The sequence below is a fragment of the Sapajus apella genome, unplaced genomic scaffold (genome assembly GCF_009761245.1).
Source record: "Sapajus apella isolate SASKATOON/1434 unplaced genomic scaffold, GSC_monkey_1.0 scaffold26, whole genome shotgun sequence".
NCBI classification, from domain to species: Eukaryota; Metazoa; Chordata; class Mammalia; order Primates; family Cebidae; genus Sapajus; species Sapajus apella.
Genome location: NW_022436966.1, coordinates 19,200,213 through 19,223,269, shown reverse-complemented (window position 1 = coordinate 19,223,269; position 23,057 = coordinate 19,200,213). Strand labels below are relative to the sequence as shown.

Genomic DNA, 23,057 nt, shown 5'->3' with positions numbered 1-23,057 from the left:
GAATTTTCAAGAAAATAAACACACCAACCAAGACTTCTGCCCCTCTGTATCTTACAAAATAACTCATATTTTTTAAGGTAGTCTCTGGATGGTTGTATAATAATAATAAAGTAATATTTTTAAGCTACTGCCAACCTGGATAATACCTTTTTTGGAGACAATTTCTCCCCCAAATTGCAAATCAAAATATTGTGTAGCTAATGTCATTAATAGAAAACAATAAGAAAAAAACTGATGATGATCTTATGACTTACTCATTGTAAGCTGAGTTATAACACTGCAGCAGTGAGGAACAAAGAGCTTCAAAGATTCTTCTGGGCAGCACTGAAAACGTATTTGCACAAATAAGTCTTTTTTAAAGGCAAATATATACTAGCATATTTTCAGTGGCAACTGAAGACTGTAAATAAGCAGCTATTGAAAAACTATGTATTTTAAGCATACCAGCACCTCTGAGATAATTAACCATATAAGCTTGTTAATTGTTGAGTCATGAATTCATCAGTTCAAAAAACTAAGCTCACCTTTACAGCAGCACGGCACATGTCTGCCACCATGCGACCTGCTACTCTTGTTTCAAATATATGTGAAGTAGAAAAATTAAAAACCTTCTGAAGGGCCACCTGTCAAGATATGTAAGAAATGAAAATGTCTAATGAGCATTTTTTAGAAAATTAAACATTTTATAGAACATAAAATTATATTTAGACAATTCCAAAAATAAGCAAATAGGCAATTTTAACTATCTGATTTTATAAGAACATGCTTAATTATGTTACATTCAGGTCTAAGAACAATCTTTCCCCATGATCCTAACTTGAACAAAACATTTGAGGTACTGGCTGGGTACAGTGGCTCACACCTGTAATCCTAACACTTTGGGAGGCCGAAGCAGAAGGATCACTTGACATCAGGAGTTCAAGACCAGCCTGGCCAACATGGCAAAATCCTGTCTCCACTAAAAATGCAAAAATTGGCCAAGCATGGTGGTGCATGCCTGTAGTCCCAGCTGCTCAGGAGGCTGAGGCATGAGAATGGCTTGAACCTGGAAGGCAAAGGTTGCAGTGACGAGGATCACACCACTGCACTCTAGCCCAGGTGACAGGGTGAGGCTATGTCTCACAAAAAAAAAAAAAAAAATTTTTTTGAGGTACAAGATTTTACTTGCTAAAGAAACCTTACACATAAAATTATAACTGGTGGAAGCAAATGCAATTTAATTATCTTTTTGGCTAATTCAATATAACAAAAAAAAATTTTTTTAATACCTAATACAATTTGTCATCCTGACAACTACAAACTAGACATCTATTCTTACCCTAAAAGACTAGAAGCAGTCTATTTATTTTACAATCATGTCACAAAACTTTAATTTACTTGCTCAATTAAAGAATGAGTTCCAAACCTGGTTTAACAATACTGAAAAGTTTAAACAACTCCTATTGGTTAAACAAGAGATGATTTGTGTTCATTTCTTTACACTAACATAATCATAATATTTATTTTACCCAGCTGCAAGGCAGTTTGGCTTTTAACCAGGATTAACATATTTAACAGTGATAATTACAGATGATGGGAGAATAGAAACGAAAATAAAGTGTAGTCTTAAAGGCTACAGATAATAGGTACCATACTACAGATAACAGGTACCAATCAATATGGAATAAGTGAATGCTTACTGAATGTCTTATGAGGATAACTACTTCTAATCCATCAGTTAATCTTAGGATTTAATTTCTATCATGGGAGTGATATCATAAGCAATTTCTAAAACTCGGCTGAGTAATTATTTTTAATTGTAAAATTAAAAAATACAGTTGTTTCTTGTTGTTCATGGTAGTCATGCTCTATAAATTTGCTGTGACCACTGAACTAGTAAATACTGAACCACTTGCTCCTGGGGAAATACAGGATTATGTTCCTGTGAACCTATGGTCGGTCACAACATTTTCATCAACTGATCAAAACATAATCCTGAGGGTGTTTCTGTTTACAGACAATTTATTTAATACATATTGCTGAGTCACTAACATTTAATCCACAATCAACAGCACTATAACTCATGCCTGTCGACGTTAACCTAGCACAGTGTTTTCCCATTAGACACGGCACAGCTCTTCGTATGCTTAGAAACCCTCGAACCCCTTTAAACACTAAACTCTTCGGGGCCATTTTTGATATTTTTAAATGGCAGAATCACCAACAAAAAGCACAACAACAACAACAAAGTAAAAACGTGGCATTAAATAGATCACAAAGGGACAGTTGCTTAAATGGAGCTGGATATAAGAAGGCAGAGTGCCTTGTTTGCTCTCAGCTAAGAACACATACATCAGGTATACATGAGATCAAATTGAGATCAAATTTAGATAGCTAAATTTTTGTCACTCAGAAAAGCTTTGATTTTGGCATTACAAATAATTTGAGGAAGTAGGTAAATTTGCAAATATGAAATCTGCAAATAATGAGGAGCAACTGTACATTTCTTTAAAACTTTAGTATAGATGTAAATGATAAAGTGCATGATATACGCAGAGTAACTTGAAGTCGATTTTAAAACACCAAATGAAACTTAAAAGCTGGAAGTTAATTTTTTCCAGCAATGTTCTTACCATAAATATTTCTTTGGAACACTGGGTGAGGATTGTACTAAACGTAGAAGACAGACCTAATTCGACCAAACTCTCCAAGTGTGTCATTTTCTCAGTTTCTGTCTCTTCTCTTGTTTGCTCCAATGTGCTACTTTCTATAAGTCCAAAGCATCTAAATAATCCAAACAAAGCATAATTTCAGCAAGTAAAATCTGGTTTGACATTTTTGGTGGTGATCAGGTAACTCTCTATTGTCCTAACTATTCTAGTGACAGCTACTTAATTTCTACATGGTTCAAAAATCAATTACCCTTCTATAACTTCAGGAGCACCTGTAGTAGCTAAGTAAAAGTTATAATGCAGAAATAAACTAAAGTTTTGGGGATAGAAGAGTCATTTTCTAGAATGTAGGCTAAACATTGGTGTTGGTTACAAGCTCACCTGTCCATAAACTGTAAGACGAAATCCTCAAATTCAGCTGTGGCTGAGCAAAGTTCTCGTTCCACCTATAATATCCCAATGTGGAGAATGATTACATACAGCCTTTGTTTATTTCCTGAACTAACAAAACTCAATTATTGACTGCCAAATGTATCTACACTAAATTATTATATTGGGTACTATGAGAAACAGCACCATACTTGCATATCAATTTAGAACAACTTGATCTACTACTTTCTAGGAATCAAAGAAAGAAGCAATTAATGTTATTTTACAAGAGCCAAATACAGAAGTAAAGAAGCTATCTTTATTATAAATTCAGTTTTCAAACTGCTGATATATGTAAAGTCTAGTCTCTCACTGCCTGAATGTCCAGAAAAACATATATACTCGCGACTGGGGACACTGGCTGGCCGGCCAGATGCTGTGGCTCACACCTGTAATCCTAGCATTTTGGGAGGCGAGGTGAGCAGATCACTTGAGGTCAAGAGTTCAAGACCATAAACAACATGGCAAAACCCTGTCACTACTAAAAATACACAAACACAAAATTAGTCAGGCGTGGTGGCATATGCCTGTATTCCCAGCTACTTTGGAGGATAAGGCACAAGAATCACTTGAACCAAGGAGGGCAGAGGCTGCAGTGATCCAAGATGGCACTACTGGACTCCAGCCTAGGCAACGTGCTTCCAATAAAGAAAATAGTTCTGAGGGCCAAGTGTGGAGGCTCACACCTGTAATCCCAGCATTTTAGGAGGGGTGGGAGGATTACTTGAGGCCAGATCATGAGGTCAAGAGATTGAGACCAGCCTGGCCAACATGGTGAAAACCCATCTCTACTAAAAATACAAAAAGTTAGTACCAGGCGTGGTGGTGCACACCTGTAGTACCAGCTACTCAGGAGGCTGAGGTAGGAGAATCAATTGAACCCGGGAGGTGAAGGTTGCAGTGAGCCGAGATGGCACCACCACTTTCCAGCCTGAGCAACAGAGTGAGATTCCATTTCAAAAAAAAAAAAAAGGAGTTCTGAAAGAGTCAAATAGGGAAGAAGAAAATCTATCTTCATTAGATGTCAATCCCTTGGATAGATTACTAACCTAAGATGATGGAAAAATAAAATACCACCATCTTTTGCTTAACAAAACATTTAAAAGTGACATTAAACTGAAATATACCCTCCAGATGTCAGATATTGATAGAAATGGCCTATTTTTGAGCCACCTCCTATGGTGGCTGCTCTGTAGGCTCTCTTGCCAATGATGGCTTGGCCCTCTGTATGTGCCATTCTAGTCACAAAATGGTAATTTTACTTTGTAGAACCTATCCAAAGTTGTTTCTAAACTGTCAAGTGTTGCTATGCATATGCAATAATAATCAGAACATCATTAACTCTTTTATAACCATAAAATGCCCTTACTTCTGTGAGGTCATATCTTTCTTGTAGTACAGATGAACAATCTACTAAAGGCACCAGAGTCGAAAATGTTGCTATGAATTGGAATGTGATCTGTGGGAAGATACAAATGATGTTCAACGCATTACATAATTCGAATTCAGAAATACAATTACACCACGAACTACAATAAATTATCCCAATAAATTTCCTCAATCAAAATCCTACAAGTTTTTCTGGATATTCTTCACTTAGAATTGAACACTTTAAGGTTCTTCATAATTAACTAGCGGTCGGCCAGGCGCAGTGGCTCATGCCTGTAATCCCACAACTTCGGGAGACCGACGCGGGAGGATCAATTGAGGTCAGGAATTTGAGACCAGCCTGGCCAACATGGTGAAACCCTGTCTCTACTAAAAATACAAAAACTAGCCGGGCATGGCAGCATGTGCCTATAATCCGAGCTACCTGGGAGGCTGAGGCAAGATAATCAGTGGAACCCAGGAGGTGGAGACTGCAGTGAGCCAAGATAGTGTCACTGCACTCCAGCCTGGGTGACAGAGCAAGACTTGTCTCAGATAGATAGCTAGATAGCTAGATGATAGCTAGATAGATAGAAAGAAAGACAGATGATAGATAGCTGTTACTTTAGTAATGAAATTATACAACACGTGTTTTCATATAGTTATTTATTAGGCTTAAGTACAAAGTTCTCCAACCTTTTGTCAATGAGAAGTTACTTTGTCTCCCACCTAAATAAGGAGCTTTAGCTAAAGATAAACAGAACATGCTAATGCAGAAGCCAGAGAACAGAAAAAAAGGGTAGATGACCAAAGTGCTAAGTCAGAAGACATGTGTAAGCATGATCTAGCACTTTATACCCAGTAACTTTTCATTCTACCCCATCACCAGTGTAAGTGAAGTACAACTGATCATACACTACGATTTTTAATGTCCCTGTTTAAGAAAAATAGTAAATATATAATAAGCTTTAAAACATCATTGTATAATCATTAAATGTATACAAGTTATGGCAAATTACTAAGAAAGGCTTTATACGGACCAACTGTCCATAGATCTAAACTTGGGCACCTACAGATATAAGGCTGTTACCATTAACAGTTTTTATACTGTACTATGTTTTAACGGTATCTGAAGAGAAATTTAAAATATGTCCATTTACACAATTATGACTTGAAAATTAGGCAAAATAACCAATATACTCACCATGCATTTACTAAAGTCATTTGGATCCACCCCAGGCAATGCTCTCATCAACAGAGGTAGCATATGTGTTGGACCTTCAGGAAACCATCTGCCCCCTGATACCAAACTGCGGGCTACTCCAATTACACAACTTAAAGTAGCTGTGAGCTGGTGAGGTTCTGTTAACGTCTCTAACGCAGGATACGTTCTACAGTTTGAAAACAGTTTTTTTAAAGTTTCCATCACAGATATGCATAATGCCATAATACATTAAATATAATACATTCCTAAACTGCACTTTGACTTAAAGGCTTATAGTCAGCAAAATACTTAGAGTGAAAATCTGCTTTCAAAGTTAACAGAATTACAGTAGTCCCCCTTATCTGCAGTTTCACTTTCTGTAGTTTGTTAACAAAGGTTAATCAATTACAGTGTCCTAACAGTGAGAGACCATATTCACATTACTTGTATTATATTAACAATATATTGTTATAATTATTCTATTTTATGATTGTTGTGCCTCTTACTGTGCCTAATTTATAAATTAAACTTTATCACAGGTATGTGCATACATAAAAAAAAAACATAGTATACATAGGGTTCAGTACTATCCATGGTTCCAGGTATGCACTGGGGTCTTCAAACATATCCCTCACCAATAAGAGGAGACACTACTGTACACAAATAAAGGCAAGATACACAGATTATTTATTGTACATGTCCCCCATCCTCTGCCACCTTACCAACTCTTTCCATGCAAATTCTATGTGAAAAAAAGAACACAAACTGGTAGAGGTGGGATGTGATGACTCACCCATGTAACCCTACCTTTTTGGGAGGCCAAGGCAGGCAGATCACCGGAGGGCAAGAGTACGAGACCAGCCTAGCCAACACGGTGAAACCCTGTCTCTACTATGATTACAAAAATTAGCCGGGTGTGGTGACACATGCATGCAATCCCAGCTACTCGGGAGGCTGAGGCAGGAGAATTGCCTGAACCTGGGAGGCAGAGGTTGCAGTGATCTAAGATTACGCCACTGCACTCCAGCCTGGGCGACAGAGCAAGACTCTGTCTCAAAACACAACAAAACAAAAAGAACATCAACTGGTAGATACTGCATTGCTTCAGCCATCCTAATATTATACTAATCTAATGGTCACTCTGTGGAATAACAAGTTAAAATACTCTACTCTTTATTTTGAGATGGAGTCTTGCTCTGTCACCCAGGCTGGAGTGCAGTGGCGCGATCTCAGGCTCACTGCAACTTCCACCTCCTGGGTTCAAGTGATTCTCCTGCCTCAGCCTCCCGAGTAGCTGGGACTACAGGTGCGTGCCACCACGCCCAGCTAATTTTTTGTATTTTTAGTAGAGACGGGGTTTCACCATGTTGGCCAGGATGGTCTCAATCTCTTGACCTCAAGATCCGCCCACCTCGGCCTCCCAGAGTGCTGAGACTACAGATGTGAGCCACCATGATGCGCCTCAAATACTCCACTCTTTCTTTCCTCCCAGCACCCCGAAACCTGCAGTCAGGGTCTCATTCTGTCACAGGCTGCAGTGCAGTGGCCTTGTCACAGCTCACTGCAGCCTCCACATTGCCAAGCTCAGGTAATCCTCCCACCTTGGCTTCTCGAGTAGCTGGGACTACTGGCATATGTCACCACTCCGGGCTAATTTTTCTATTTTTTTGTAGAGACAGAGTTCGCCATGTTGCCCAGGCTGGTCTCAAACTCCTGAGAGCAAGCAATCTATCTGCCTCAGACTCCCAAAGTGCTAGGACTACAAGCATGAGCCACCACACCTGGCCGCTTATTTATTTATTTTTTTAATGGAGAAAACACGCCAAACTCTTAAACAGAAGCTCTCTTGGAGATGTTAAACTGTCTAAAATTTCTTTCCTACATTTTTAATTTTTTAGAAAGTTTTGCTTTTATTAAAAATAAAATCTTGGGGTGGGCATGGTGGCTCATGTCTGTAATCCCAGCAGTTTGGGAGGCCAAGTCAGGCAGATAGCTTGAGGTCAGGAGTTCAAGACCAGCCTGACCACCATGGTGAAACCCCCTCTACTAAAAATACAAAAATTAGCTGGGTGTCGTGGCAGGCGCCTGTAATCTCAGCTACTTGGGAGGCTGAGGCAGGAGCATCACTTGAATCTGGGAGGCAGAGGTTGCAGTGAGCCGAGATTGTGCCAACGCACTCCAGCCTGGGCGACAGAGCCAGAGTCTGTCTCAAAAAAAATAAAACATTAAAAAAAAATTTTTTTTAAGTCATGCCACTTCAAAGCAGCGCAAAATTATAACTGAAAGTCTCAAAAAAATGTCATCGTATTGTCAATTTGGTCTATTAAATATTTATCTTGGCCAAGCATTCAATATCACTTAATATGCTGATATTAAATTTGTCCAAAATTTTAGGACTAAAGAAAAATGTGATGAGTCTATTTATTTATAAGCTTTGTTCTTTCTAAAAATGTAGCTTAGTATTCATGATCAGCTGAAAAACACAAAAAAAGTAAAGAAACATCAAAACACTCCAAACTTCAAAATTTTAGCTAAGCAAAACAGATGAAGTCCCTCCTCTCCAAGGAGCATCAGGGAAACTGCCATTAACTGTTAGCTTCTGCTATTCTGTGGAGGCCAAGAAGCAAAGAATACTGTGGGGTGAAGACAGACAGGAAACTGCCTATCTTCCCCCGCTCCATTTCCTAATTAACTTCTATATGCTGGAAGAGTTTCAATGATCCAAGATAGATAGACAGACAGACAGAGACAGACAGACACACACACACACACACACACACACACACACACACACACGAGGTTGGGAAAATGAAGTATACCCTAACTTGAATAAAAATGGCAATGAGGGTAGGTAAGGCACCACAAACAGTTGAAAATTACAGATAATGAAGGCCCACTTTGGTTAAGAACTTGAAAACGGTACTCTTCCCCAAGTAACTGCCAATACTTATTCTGTCTCAACAGGAAGTCAGAAACTAGGCTATCATTGGAATTCTACCACTAGGGACCTTGGACAAATTTTTATGGAACTCAATGGCTAGATCCTTCTGAGCTCTAAAAAACTAACATATTTTCTCTTTATTTGACGAAGACATTTAAAGACATATCACAAAGCTTAAGGTCAGATAGTAGAGGAAGCAGAGGTACAATAGAAAGCTTGAGTAATTTGCTCTTGAACAACTAACTTTAAAAATTATTCTCAAAAATTAAGAGTAGGCTGGGGACAGTGGCTCACGCCTGTAATCCCAGCACTCTGGGAAGCCAAAGCAAGTGGATCACCTGAGGTCAGAAGTTCGAGACCAGCCTGGCCAACATGGTGAAATACCATCTCTACTAAAAACACAAAAATTAGCTAGGTGTGGTGGTGGGTGCCTGTGATCCCAGCTACTCAGGAGGCTAAGGCAGGAGAATCCTTCAACCCAGAAGGTAGAGGCTGAAGTGAGCCAAGGTTGCAAGACTGCACTCTAGCTTGGGCAATCGGAGTGAAACTTCATCTCAAAAAAAAGCAAAATAGCTGTCTCTCTCTTTGTAAGTACATCATGCTTATTCTGTGACAATGGCTAGGCAAGTAAAGAGTTATTTTCATTACTATTTCAACATACAGAACAAAATGAATATAATAAAACGTACACTGTAAAAATAACACACCTGAATATACAATACATAAAAAGAGTAATTTTCTTCTCTATCACTGATTCTAAGAAATAAAAAAAATCCAAAAACCACTTGCACTACCATCTTCTCAATCCTTAGTGACACTCAACATTTGGATCTAAAAGAAAAGCCAGATCTTAATCCATAAGCAAATAATTTTGGTAACTAAAATGTGTGAATAACTCAAAAGATGTATGTTATCCATTTTATTTCAATTTTTTCCTCTCCAATAAACCTTTATCAAGTTACCAATCATTATATTATAATGTCTTGCTTCTCCTCTAGGAACAGAAACAAGCACCGAAAAGCAAAACAGAAGCCACAGAAGAGAAGAGAATCAATCAGAATGCACCAAAAGAAAAACGTAGCTATGGCTGAGACTCCCACTAAACACTTACCTTTCAAGTACAGGGGGTATTACTAATTCAGGTCTCATGAGTGCAAGATTCTGCAAAGCCTGGGCTGCTTCTAGACTACCAGTTTTGCTAAACATAGCCAAGAGGACAGGCTGAATAATGCATTGTACAAAGTCTGTAACATCTTGATCAGTAAGCTTGTGGCTATCAGGCACAGGAGTTAACCAAGAGGGCTTCTTGTATCTTTCACGATGCAATCTTCTAACAACACTGTTTGGCAACCGCTGAAGTAGTTTCATTAACTTGTTCTGGGGACACAGAAGCAAAAGTTCTAAGCAGGTTCTACTTTCCCACATAGATATTCGTGGTTGCTCTCTAGTTTCTCGAGAAGATTTTTAAAATAACAGTTCTTATTATCTTATTACAAAGAACCGCAGAGCATAACTAGATAGAATTAAAACAGTTACCAATGAATTATTCCTATTAACAAAAATGAGCTGCAAATTTCAGTCTAAAAAAATTTCTAGCACACAAATTTTCCATTACATGAAAACCATTTTAACTGGACAACTTAAAAACAACAAAAACAGATGACTGGATGAAACTGGAAAGATGGTTCCATGTTCCACGGCATTTTTGTTTTCATTTTTTTACTAAAATGAGGCATGCTTTCAGCAGTTACCACATTAATATTGTCTTAATTTATATGTTCTACAACACAGTATTTTAATTTAAATGTAAGCAGTTACATATAGCCAAAACTATGGAGAACAGAAAATGTATTACAGGTCACACAATAGGCAACAGTCAAGTATGACTACATCTTTAAAAATTCCAAGCTCTATAATGCAAAATGAAGTTACTCACCAGCCAGCGCCCATTATTTGAAGGATGGTAAAAAGATGAGATGCTGTTAAACAAACCAGCTAAGTGTTTTTGCACTAGCTTACTTGGTCCACCCTGTCCAGATAAAAGAGTAAAAATGTCAGTACCCACATCATACTGTAAAAATAAAGAGGTCAACAGGCGCACGCCTATATATAAATCACTACTATGGTTTATAGCCAACTTGCTGACAAAAATCAATTCTAGCTTTAAATAAGAGTCAAAAACAATTCTCTGATGAACTTCATGCAAATCAACTCAAAATATTCTACTACAAATAAGGGCAGCTTACTTGAACCAAAATAGAAAACTAAAAAAATACTTGTCAACTTAGGATAACAGTATATTTTATTGTTCTGCAGTATATAACCTGGATACTAAAATTTATCACTAAGATTAGCATATTAAAATTACCAAGAATGCTAACATCAGGCATAAAAAACATTTTTGAAATGACTCAATAAGTAAATTTTTCAGTGTATGACATGGAGAGGGGAGAGTTAAAAATAAATGTATTCAAATGATTACTTCTAAATGACTGAAAGTGATCAAACTGGTTATATTTGACCACATTGTAACTCAAAAGAAAAATATTTTTATTTCTTGATCTACTGCCCAAACAAACAAACAAAACAACCAATCAAACAACAACAACATAACCTGGGAGACAAATGAGGAAAAAACCTAGTTTTCATCTTATCAAGTTGAATGGCCCTGGAATAAAGGACTACAACTCGGACTTCAAACCTCCTATCTGTGTCATGATGATCTTCTTTCAAGAAATAGCATAGACCTAAAATAAAATGTCAAATTATATTAGGAATAAATATGTCTTCCTGCCAAAATGAAATCCACGTACGTTTCCCAATCTACTAACTAGAATAGGATAACCACTCAGAGACCATAATACCGCAAGAAAAAGTCCACAAAATATTCAAAATTCTAACATAATTAGCAGTATTGATTTTTATTATATTTTCAGTTAAAAAAAAAAAAAAAAAGCATCAGCCAGGTGCAGTGGCTGATGCCTGTAATCCCAGCACTTTTGGGAGGTTAAGGTGGGCAGATCACTTGAGGTCAGGAGTTCGAGACCAGCCTGGCCAACATGGTGAAACCATGTCTCAACAAAAAACACAAAAATTAGCCAAGCATGGTGGCAGGTGCCTGTAGTCCCACCTACTCGGGAGGCTGTGGCAAGAGAATCGCTTGAACCTGCGAGGTGGAGGTTGCAGTGATCCGAGATCACAACATTGCACTCTAGCCTGGGTGACAGAGCAAGACTTTGTCTTTAAAAAAACAAAAAAAGTGTCTCCTTCTGTTGCCCAGGGTGGAGCGTGGTGCTCACTGGAGCCTCAACCTCCTAGGCTCAAGTGATCCTCCCACCTCAGCCTGCTGAGGAGCTAGGACCACAGGCACATGCTACCAAGCCTGCGCTCTCGCCATGTTGCCCAGGCTGATCTCAAACTGCTGGGCTCAAGTTATCCTTCCATCTTGGCTTCCCAAAGTGCTAGGATTACAGGTGTGAGCCTTGGCACTTGGCCATATTTTCACATTTAACACAAAATGAAGCTGCCAATGAGAAGTCTGTGAGACAGCAGAGCAAAATTCACTCAAATAATAAGTAATACTAATCACTACCCAATTCTGCAGCCCCCAAAAATCCAGTTTCAACTCTGCATATGTAAGACAGAAAACATCCTTCAGTGTTTGCTCCTATCATTAAGAAAAACGAGATTTTTTCTCTGTTTAACAATAAAATGGCAAAAACAAGGAGCTTAAATTTGTTTTTCTTACAATGAAATTTAAGAGGTAAGCTTCTAAATAAAAAAAAATCGTCTTTTCCATAGAAACAAGCTAATATGTAAAACAGAATAATAATTCACAAATAGGTGCATGCAGAAGCAATATGAATGATAAGCTAGGAAATTATAATAGAAAGTTGTTCTGATATTCTTATTTGAAAGATAACACTGAAATCTAAGCTTCTGGATATGTCTTTACTTTAACAATGTCAACAAAACAATCCTTCACCTATCTCCCTTCACTAAGATTGTTTTGTTAGTAAGCTTTATGCTCAATATAGTGTTTTATGTGAACATTAACAGTGAGTATAAGTAATGGAGTCTGAGCACATGCAAATCCCAAGTTGTAATCCTACCTTGGGAAAGTCTTTTGGGCTACAAGTCTGGTTCCCAGACAGTAAAAATGTTAGACATTGTGAATCCCTCAAAACTCTTGATTTCCGACTCTATTTATAACGTCCATTGGTTAGGGAGATTTAGAAATGGTACAACTATATTCTGGATTTGATAAACATGAGCTTGCTACATCAGAAAATATCCAAGAATCAAGTCACCAACCAAGTTACTATTAACAACTTCTATGACTATACAGAATTTTTGTAAGGTTAACACAAAGTAGGGGTAAACTATAGAAAACATATATAATGTATTACAAACCATCATGGCGGTGATCCATATTACAGCATGACCTATATCATAAGCATTTGTTAAAAATCTTGGGACTAACACTTGACTGCTTCCCACTGGGAGGTTCAAGCTTCTCAGAATTCTTGTAAAAATCTTAAAAAAAAAAAAAAAAAATTAAGGATATTTACATTAAGGATATCAAAATAATTCTTTAACTTAGTAAGTGCTGTATATTAGTGTTACTGAAGATACTCTCATTTTATCACAAGGGTTTTTAAGTAGAATTACATAGTATTTAGTAACTTTATTCTTTAAAAATTACATATAAACAGATGTGCTGTATGACATTCTGAGGTCACAGGCACATGGACATAAAGTAGTTGTGTCCATGTATCCAAAGAACAGACAAATGGTGTATTTATGGTTAAATATAAAAAGGCAAAAACATACATACTATGGCTAAACATGAAATATTTTGACTTCTTTTCCTGTCCCAAATGCACAAATAATTTTTCCTAAGCTCTTATTCCACATATGCAGAACAGCACCAACCTAAATTCAAGTATCTTCTAGCAGACTGCTTTCCCCCTCAAAATTTTAATGTGGATTTGACTTTTTCCCTAGAGAATTTGTATTTTAGTCAGTCACTTAATAATTATATTTTAACAAGATTAAATTTAAATTCCAAATCTATCATTACCAATAGGTAGGGGCCCAAAGGTGGCGAAGGACAATTTCTCTTCCTCAATTAGTTTCTAACGGCCAAACAACAGAGGAAGACAGCGCAAGCAAAAGCGAACAGAGCATTTGTTTTCAGCTGCTCCCCAGCTTCACTCTAATGTAAGTGTGTGCATCAGAATCACCAGGAGATCCCACCCCAACACTACTGAAACTCCAAGCACAGTGATTCTACTGCAAGTGAAATAATGCTGAACATGCAATGTTAAGAAAAACTACACCTCAAGCTTCTAACTTTATTTACTCTGGGAAAATAAACAATGTGATCCAAAAAGTGGGCAACACTGTGGAGTACCAACCAATTACAATACACAAAATCCACTGGAAGGTACAAATGTACGATGCTCTTAAAAATACAGTGAGTACTTTACAAATTACTCTGTCACTCATAATTGATGTAATGCATAAGAAAAAAACACACACTTATGATAGCTTAGTATGTTCTAGTTACCTTTTGAAAAGGTAACTGGGCCCAGCCATGTAAATTATTTATATATGTTTTTAACAATGATCAAAGAAAATTTTATGTGCCACTTGGAATTAGCATAGAAAAAAACATTTCTCCTTTATGACATAAAATTGTTGTCAGTGCTATTGCATTTATGTTCAAAATGTTCTGTTTTTGAGATGGAGTCTCGCTCTGGCACCCAGGCGGCTGGAATGCAGTGGTGCGATCTCAGCTCACTGCAACCTCAGCCTCCCGGGTTCAACCTACTCTCCTGCCTCAGCCTCCCAAGCAGCTGGGATTACAGGCACCCACCACCAGGCTTATTTTTTGTAATTTTTTTCCCCAAAAAATGTTCTTAATTACCTTTGGTACATACGGATCCCAATCTATGTACCCTATATTATCTGTAGCCAATCGAGCAAAAAGATTTACTAGTTGCTGAAAGTAAACAAAAAGCACAAAGTTAACACATTTGTTGTTTTTTATCTGTCATAGTCACACCCCTCATCCATCTGTTCTTTTCAGCAATCATTAGTGCAATCTACTTAAATATATAGTTTATGACTTAAGTTTTTTTAAAGCCTCCAAATTTAAATTGATTCATGTCACACATTTAACTCAGCTGCAGTTAAAATGCTTCTAAAAAGGAAAATGACAAAGCACCATCCACAATGAAGACAGAAAAGGAAATTTTAATCCAACAAATATGCAGAAAACATCCACTATACGTCCAGCACCATGACAGCACAGGTACCAAAGAAAACAAACAGGATCTTACATTTCATGCATTTTACAATACATCCTTATACTCCTAAATATTGATAAAACCAAAATAAATGTATACTGTTAGAACACAATAAAATAACATAAAATTGAAAAGAAATTATCATGACATGGCTAACAGCCAATCCTAAGGAACTTCAAGTTACTTGTCAAATGGTATTTATCTCCAAATTAAAAAGTATAGGGAGAAAAAAGGGATACTTACCCCCTCCCACTGTGGGAGATTTTGCACTGAAACCCAAAGGCCAATTAATTCATCAAACCAAAGTCTAAAGAAGAAAAATATTATGAATAGGAAGTGATTTTAGAAAGTGGTTCAATGCCAGGTATCCTTTGTCTTTTTTACAATATTATTCTTACTGATAACTACATAACTAGAAGAAATAATACTGACAGTTACAAACTTAATAAAACAAAGGAGTATTTCTTGTCTAAATACTCCTTTCCCGATTTATGCTAAAAAATATGATCTCACATATTAAACTTCTGCTTCATTACTAAATACTGTCCCTTCCTATTTAACAACTGTTTTCAACTTTCTACTTCCTTTTCCCTGCCTTTCTCCTTTATCTGTTTTCCTGTTATTACCTCTTCTGGCAACTCTCTCTTTCTTTCTCTTAATTTTTTAAATTAAAACCCTTATCTTATTTGGGTGTCATTCAACTGTTATTCTCTCTCTACTTTCTATCTTATGTTTAACCATTTCAGCCTTAACATACTTCAAGTATAGGCCGGGCACAGTGGCTCACGCCTGTAATCCAAGCACTTTGGAGGCCAAGGCAGGCGGATCACCTGAGGTCGGGAGTTCAAGACCAGCCTGACCAACATGGTGAAACCCTGTCTTACAAAAAAGAAAAAAAAAAAACATACTTCAAGTATAGTAAACTTGAAGTACAACACTAGCTGAGTTTGCAAAAAGATTTTTCTACTTGTTATTGCTTTACTAGCTTCTTCATCTGTATTTCCTGCTGTATTTTTAGAATTTGTCAAGATATGCATATACTTACTTAAAACCTTTATGATGAAGTTCTGGAGGAAGGGAGGTAGGAAGAAATATTTCAAAATAAGTGATGGCCTTTTGCATTGTTACATCAAAAGGGCACATTAAAGGTCGCCATTCTTCTAGCATCTCAGCGGTGGCATCTGCTGGAAAGTATCTAATAGAAAAAAGAGGTTTTCATGTAACTGATGATTGGCTAAAAGCTCTACAACAGCAATATATAACTGACCAAAAGGCTGGGGAAGGAGGAGAATATACGTCATAGGATTTAACACAGTCTACAAATGTCCAAACAATTAAACATTTTCACAACATTTTCACAACACTAAAATAAATTTCCCAGTCAGGCACACCGGTTCATGCCTGTAATTCCAGCACTTTGGGAAGTCGAGGTCCATGGATCACCTGAGTCCGGGAGTTCCAGACTGGCTTGGGCAAAATGGCAAACCCTAGTCTCTACAAAAAATTGCCAGATGTGATGGCGGAGCACACCTGTAGTCCCAGCTACTCAGCTGGGGTGGGAGGATCACGAGAGCCCAGGAGATCGAGGCTGCAGTAAGCTAAGATCGTGCCATTGTACTTCAGCCAGGTAAACAGAGTGAGACTCCGTCTCAAAAAATAAAAATTAAAAAAAAAAAAGTCCCCATCATACTTGGATAAATTCTCCTCGTGTCTAAGGGAACTTTTCTAAACACTATGAAGTTGATAAAACTCAGATAAAATCCGAGTCACTCAAATTACCTACAAAATTAAACAGGATTTTTGTTTTACTTCCTTTGGGCTCTGTAACAGCAATCGGAAAAAAGAAAAAAAAAAACAAAAAAACAAAAAAACAAAAAAAAAAACTTGACATAAAGAATCCAGTCTAGCCGGGTGTGGTGGCTCAAGAGGTCAGGAGTTAGAGACCAGCCTGACCAACAAGGTGAAACCTTGTCTCCACTAAAAATACAAAAAAATTGCTTGGCGTGGTGGCGCATGCCTGTATATCCCAGCTACTCAGGAAGCTGAGGCAGGAGAATCACTTGAACCCAGGAGGCAGAGGTTGCAGTGAGCCGAGATCACGCCACTGCATTCCAGCCTGGGCAACAGAGTGAGACTCTGTCTCAAAACACACACACACACACACACAAAACAAAACAAAAACAAACAAAAAATCCAGTCTAAAAAGGAAAAGGATAACCAGTAGATGAGAAAAAGAATAACAGGCCAGCAATCTCTAGGCATATTGGGTAAACCATTTACCTTCCTTGGACCAAAGTCCTTCCCTATATGAGAAGTCTACAGGCTGTGATATTCTATAGCTGTATGAAATGGGCAGGAATGTCCCTGGAGTAGATTTACAAAATTAAAATTCAAAGTGTGCATATACACACAAAACAAAGGCAAATAAAGAGGATACATGTATAACTGCTAAATACACCTTAACTGGTTTATTTTATTCTTTTTTTTTAAAGACAGAGTCTCACTATGTTGCCTAGGCTGGCAGCTTCCCAAGTAGCTGGTACTACAGGCGAGCACCACTGCACCCAGCCTTACGAGGTTTAAAATACGACTGGCATATGAGAAATTCCGATTCTTCCCAAAGAAGTTAGGAAACCCCTCCAAATACACCCATAAGCTTGGCCCACACATCATATTAATCCCACTGTATCTTCATATACTTGAATTAATTAAAATCATATTGCAGTCTTCTACATGAAAAATAAACTTACATGTCTAATAATACTTCTCTTGAGTTCACAAAGTGTTTATGTGCCAGGTCCCTGTGTAACAGGTTGGAATTTCAAAAAAAAAACCAGTAACAAACTATGCTCTGCCTTCAAAGATCAATATCAATTCCACTTCTTAAGTTTTCCGAGTCAATTGTTAACCCTGTAATCCACAATAAAAACTTGGGAGTTCTATGAATTACCTATGAACCAGTAAGTACTGAAGTGATAATCAAGTTTCCAGTGAGGAAACACATGCTAAGAGGGTAACTGCCTCCCATAAAATGACACTGTTCATTGCTGACTTATGACTCAGGGTCAATCTGAAGTCACCTGAGAGACAGTTACCTCATATTCTGAAAATACATTTGCCCCACACTAAGTAATACAGAAGGTCAGCAACAAATACCTGATTTAGTAACTATGTATTTAAAACTCATATAACAAGCATATAATGCTTTTTTCCGAAAAGGATTCACTGATTCCATATCATCTAAACAGTCTTAAACTTACTTGATAACAATAAAGTTTCAAGTACATAAAACTGAGCTTTAATTAAAATTAAAGATAACCCAAAAAATAATAATTAAAATTAAATTTTATCCACATTTATCTTTCATCCTATGAATATGATAATTGGTTGGTAGTGGTGGCTCACACCTATGATCTCAATGCTTTGGGTGGGAGGATTGCTTGAGGCCAAGAGTTTAAGACCAGCCTGGGCAACACAGCAAGACCCCACTCTCTACAAAAAATATTAAAATAAAAAGGAAAGATTATGGGATATTCAAAGTTACATATTCTACTGAAACAGAACATAGTTGAAAAAAGTTATGAACCACCTTCTTGGCATTAGTCATATTTTCTATCTGAATAACAACAATACTCTAGGAAATGCTTCCAAATAAAGATGACTGTATGTTAAGTACAGTATTCTTAATTTTAATGGATGACTTTAAAATTTCTAAATTTCTAAATGAAATCTGAGAAGCTCAGTTCATGAACTGGAAATGGTATTTTGTGCTCAGTGACTAACATCACAAAGTCAGGAACTATTTATACTTTTCATTTCCTCTTCAAACCATACTAAAGATGTGAAAAAGACCACAGAAACAACAAGAGGCTTTATAAATTGAGAAGCTACTTACGGTCGGCAGCTTTTCACGAGTGTTTTGAGAATATTTTCTACAGAACTGGAGGGGAAAGCCATTTGATAAATTAGATTTGTGTATTTTAAGGACACGTCTAATTCAATTAATAATCCCTAAGATAAGCTCATGCATTCAGATTATTATTTGTTTATATATAATAACTAACCCTTCTTTTTCATACAGACAGAATTACAATGATTAACTCTAAACTTCTTAATCTACTCTTTCCTTTGCCCTCATTTCACTGTCTCTAGTATGAACTAAAAAAAAAAATGTTACACTGGGGAAAGAACAAATTGTTTTCAGTCTTAACAAAGTAAGCAGCAATGACTATACACCATACTTATCAACACAGTGACTTAAAACTTCAAATAATTTTTTCTAAATTACTTTTATATCAAAACACAAGCAACAGACATACCAAAATCTGGGTGTTTCCATCAGAAATTAGCTTTCACAACCAATTGATGAGAGTTCTCTAACCCTCCAAGGCACCTTACTGCCAGCAATAATTATCAATAAGAGCAATAGCATCTCTTTGAGCAGGTACTTATACATTTAGTTGAGTAACATTTAAAATTATAACTTACTTTCCAACATACAGTTGCCTCAGTGAATATAAGAGACCAACACAAAAACGCGTGTATCAATTTATAATCAACATTTCTGTTTTAATGAAAGGCCAATGTACTGGTTTAAACACATGACCAGAACGGAGTATTTAAATATTTACTACTAGATCACAGTCAAGCAGTCAAATGCAAACAAACAATAAAACAATGGAGCAATAGGTAATTTTGAACTGGAATTTTAAAATACCTGTGTGACTACTTACAGCATGACATGTTCAAGTAAAAATAAAATTCCCCAAATCTCAAAAACAGTTATGTATTTATGGAAAAAGAGTAACTTTCAGGCAATGTCTCCACCTGACACTTTCACATTAAGCTTTTTGAAATTCTTTTTTTTTTTTTTTTTTTTTTTTTTTTTTTGAGACGGAGTTTCGCTCTTGTTACCCAGGCTGGAGTGCAATGGCGCGATCTCGGCTCACCGCAACCTCCGCCTCCCGGGTTCAGGCAATTCTCCTGCCTCAGCCTCCTGAGTAGCTGGGATTACAGGCATGCGCCACCATGCCCAGCTAATTTTTTGTATTTTTGGTAGAGACAGGGTTTCACCATGTTGACCAGGATGGTCTCGATCTCTTGACCTCGTGATCCACCCGCCTCAGCCTCCCACAGCGCTGGGATTACAGGCTTGAGCCACCGCGCCCGGCCGAAATTCTTAAGTCCAGAAGTCTATCCAACTTCTCTGAAAGTTTAGGAACTAATATGCAAAGAAATTCCAAGGAATAACAAAAAGCAAACTCATCAAAAAAATCAATCTATTATATAACCAAGAAAGAAAACTATAATCTCATTACTGAGAGCAGTAGAAATCCTCTTTAATTTCAAAACTACTCAGAGAAAAATTACCTGAAGAGGCAACCTGGCTACAACTCATGAGATGACTTCTAAAATAAAAAAAAAAACCACGCAGCCAAAGGGCCATCAATAAGCACTGTCTCTGATCATGAGAGGGAAATTCTACTTTTTTTCTCACAAAAAGGCTAAGCAATTCAAAAACACAGTTTAGAGAACATCTAAGTTTGCCAGTTAAAAAAATAAGAGCAAAATAAAATTTAAAAAAAAAAAAAAAAAGAGCAAACTTCTATCCAACTGCATTTAAAGCCCCCTGAAGACCACGGCTGTGATTTTTATTTCTGGGTATTTCCAATGTGCTTATAACAAGGCTATCTGCTCATGTATATCTATACTTATCTGTTGATTTATGATACTCAATAAACATTTTATAACAGAACAACAAAAAGTATAGATCTTGGATCTTCTTTTAGTTTAGATTGAAGAATCCCATTTAGTAATGAAGTATAGGATTAAAATGTAAAGTTTAAAGAGCCATCTAAACTACACTACTCAACTTACATGCAGATTGTTAAAAAGTAATTCTACAATTGTTAATTTTTATCATGAAAATGAGCATAAGATATATAATTGTATCAGTCCTAATGTTTGTGTTCTCATTAACATTACATTTATTTTATGGGTTCTGTGCTACACAGAAAACCTGCTGTTTTCACCTAGGAACTTTGCTATGCCAACATACTTTCGCATAATGTAAAAAATGATTCTAGAAAGCAAGTCATAAAAGGCTGCAAAGCTACATGTTTTCTCCAGTTCCCTTCACGCTTCAGAAGAATAGGAAGTTAATTATAACACTTGCTAGAGTCACTTCACTTATTAGAGGATTAGGGTATGTGGGAATGCAATTTAGTTAATCTAAATAAAGTCAGTTTCAACCCCTTCTTACACATAAGGTCTGTACCAATGGATTTATGCTGTTTATCCAGGAAAGGGTACAATCTCTCTAACCTGTGGTATCTGTATAGTGACCTTTTGTGATTCTTGTAATCTCTCAAGTTGAAGGGAACAATGTTTCTGTTTAAAAATAAAATAAAAGGTTAAGGCTAGATGCTACTAGACTGTATTTCACTAATTTTTAGAGGGAGTGAACAATCACTAAATACTTTCCAACTGTTGGAAATGTATAATATTAAAGTGATAACAATTCAAAACACTTTTTCTTTTTTAAATCAAAAGGGATCTACAGAATTACTAAGCTTTGGATGGGTTTTCTCATACCTTATTTCCTCTTTAAAAAGATATGTTAGGTTGAAAAAGATATGTTAGGTTGAAAAAGCCACAGTAGAGCATATAATGGTTTACCTTTTGGGCTTGGAGTCAGACAGATCTGAACTTGAGACAGTTCTGCTACTTCCTAGTTGTATAATATAGCTCAGTTTTCTCATCAATATGAGCAATAATACCTACCTCTCATAAAGCTGTTACAAAAATTAAATGAGATAATGTATAGAAAGCAGTTATGTGGCTCAGAATTAAGGACAATAAATGTTATTATTTCATACTCAGCCATAATAAATTGTATTCTCAATTTCCTTAAGAATTAAAATATTGTGCTTATTTTGCTCTTACACTGATTCCACTGCCTCTGAGTAACTATTAATTTACAATTTAGGAGGTAACATCAAAATAGGAAATTCCTTCACAACTGCCACCCTATTATTAAAGGTAGAAAGTGAGTTCTTGCCCCAGTTCTTAAGCTCTTATTCCAGTTTCACCAATGATTATGTGTCAATTTTCCTCTCTGGACCTCGATTTCCTTAGGATGACATTAACAAAGTAAACGTCAAATGTTAGCAGATAAGCCTGGGGAAAGCCAATAGCCTTAGCCTCCAGTTACTGAGAGAGTTAACTCATATAAACTTGGAGGTTTATGCCTCCTGCCTCCTTGGCCTTTTTAGGACAATATTCACTTCTAAACCAGAGAAAAGTATAGCAAATGATAACATTCGACGTGAGAGTAAATTAGACTGCTCATAGCCAGAAGTACTTGCAGCTACACTTGATAGTTCTTGAACTAAAGTTAAACTTCAGAATAATATCTGTTTTTTCATAAATGAACTGGTTAATTGTACCAATGGAATATTATTCCATATATATCTGCCTTTATCCCCTTAAAATTTAATGCTAACTACTTATACAGTATGTTTTTCTTGAACCTGTGCCAAACCCTGCATCTAGAAGTCAGTTTTACTTGCTTTCTCTATATCTAAACAAATCCACTATAAGTTAGTTAAACATTATCCATCTCATATCTAACCTCCAAAATCTCATACTGCTCAGTTAAACTAGCAAGTAGTCATTTTTCGTAGCCACTTCACTCAAAATTAGGACCAAGATAATTTCACCATAAAAAAAGGTATAAATAATAAGTGCAACATTTTCTGTACTGATGCACATTAATGTTGACTTTTCATTTAAATTACTTTTAAAAAGTATACCTGTATGGCAAATGTTAGGAAATTATAATAATCCTTACCACTCATGTAAAAAGAGCACGCATAATTGTTTTAAATGACAATAAATAAGCCTGATCAACTTTAACTAATTTTTTAAATTGCTCTTAAAAAGATCAGTTTTTGCCGGGTGCGGTGGCTCACGCCTGTAATCCCAGCACTTTGGGAGGCCGAGGTGGGTGGATCACGAGGTCAAGAGATCGAGACCATCCTGGTCAACATGGTGAAACCCCGTCTCTACTAAAAATACAAAAAATCAGCTGGGCATGGTGGCGCATGCCTGTAATCCCAGCTACTCAGGAGGCTGAGGCAGGAGAATTG

At 36.8% G+C, this 23,057-nt stretch overlaps 1 protein-coding gene across 6 annotated transcripts in view; it reads right to left on the bottom strand.

Moving 5' to 3' along the window:
- Positions 1-23,057, bottom strand: part of PSME4 (proteasome activator subunit 4) — a 110,043-nt gene that overhangs the window by 57,370 nt on the left and 29,616 nt on the right. For 4 of the 6 annotated variants that reach the window (XR_004273063.1, XM_032292140.1, XM_032292136.1 and 1 more), the window contains 14 exons: positions 18,803-18,847; positions 17,658-17,708; positions 15,953-16,102; positions 15,151-15,214; positions 14,526-14,600; positions 13,007-13,129; positions 10,530-10,622; positions 9,705-9,970; positions 5,653-5,839; positions 4,450-4,539; positions 3,033-3,097; positions 2,613-2,763; positions 525-623; positions 255-324 (listed from right to left, as the gene is read on the bottom strand). Coding sequence is in view for 5 of the 6 variants with exons in the window: in XM_032292140.1 (XP_032148031.1) it covers positions 255-324; positions 525-623; positions 2,613-2,763; positions 3,033-3,097; positions 4,450-4,539; positions 5,653-5,839; positions 9,705-9,970; positions 10,530-10,622; positions 13,007-13,129; positions 14,526-14,600; positions 15,151-15,214; positions 15,953-16,102; positions 17,658-17,708; positions 18,803-18,847 (1,529 nt within the window). In the remaining variant the exon portion in view is untranslated. The remainder of the gene's footprint in view (positions 1-254; positions 325-524; positions 624-2,612; positions 2,764-3,032; positions 3,098-4,449; positions 4,540-5,652; positions 5,840-9,704; positions 9,971-10,529; positions 10,623-13,006; positions 13,130-14,525; positions 14,601-15,150; positions 15,215-15,952; positions 16,103-17,657; positions 17,709-18,802; positions 18,848-23,057) is intronic. The other 2 variants (XM_032292138.1, XM_032292139.1) reach the window with 2 other exon arrangements.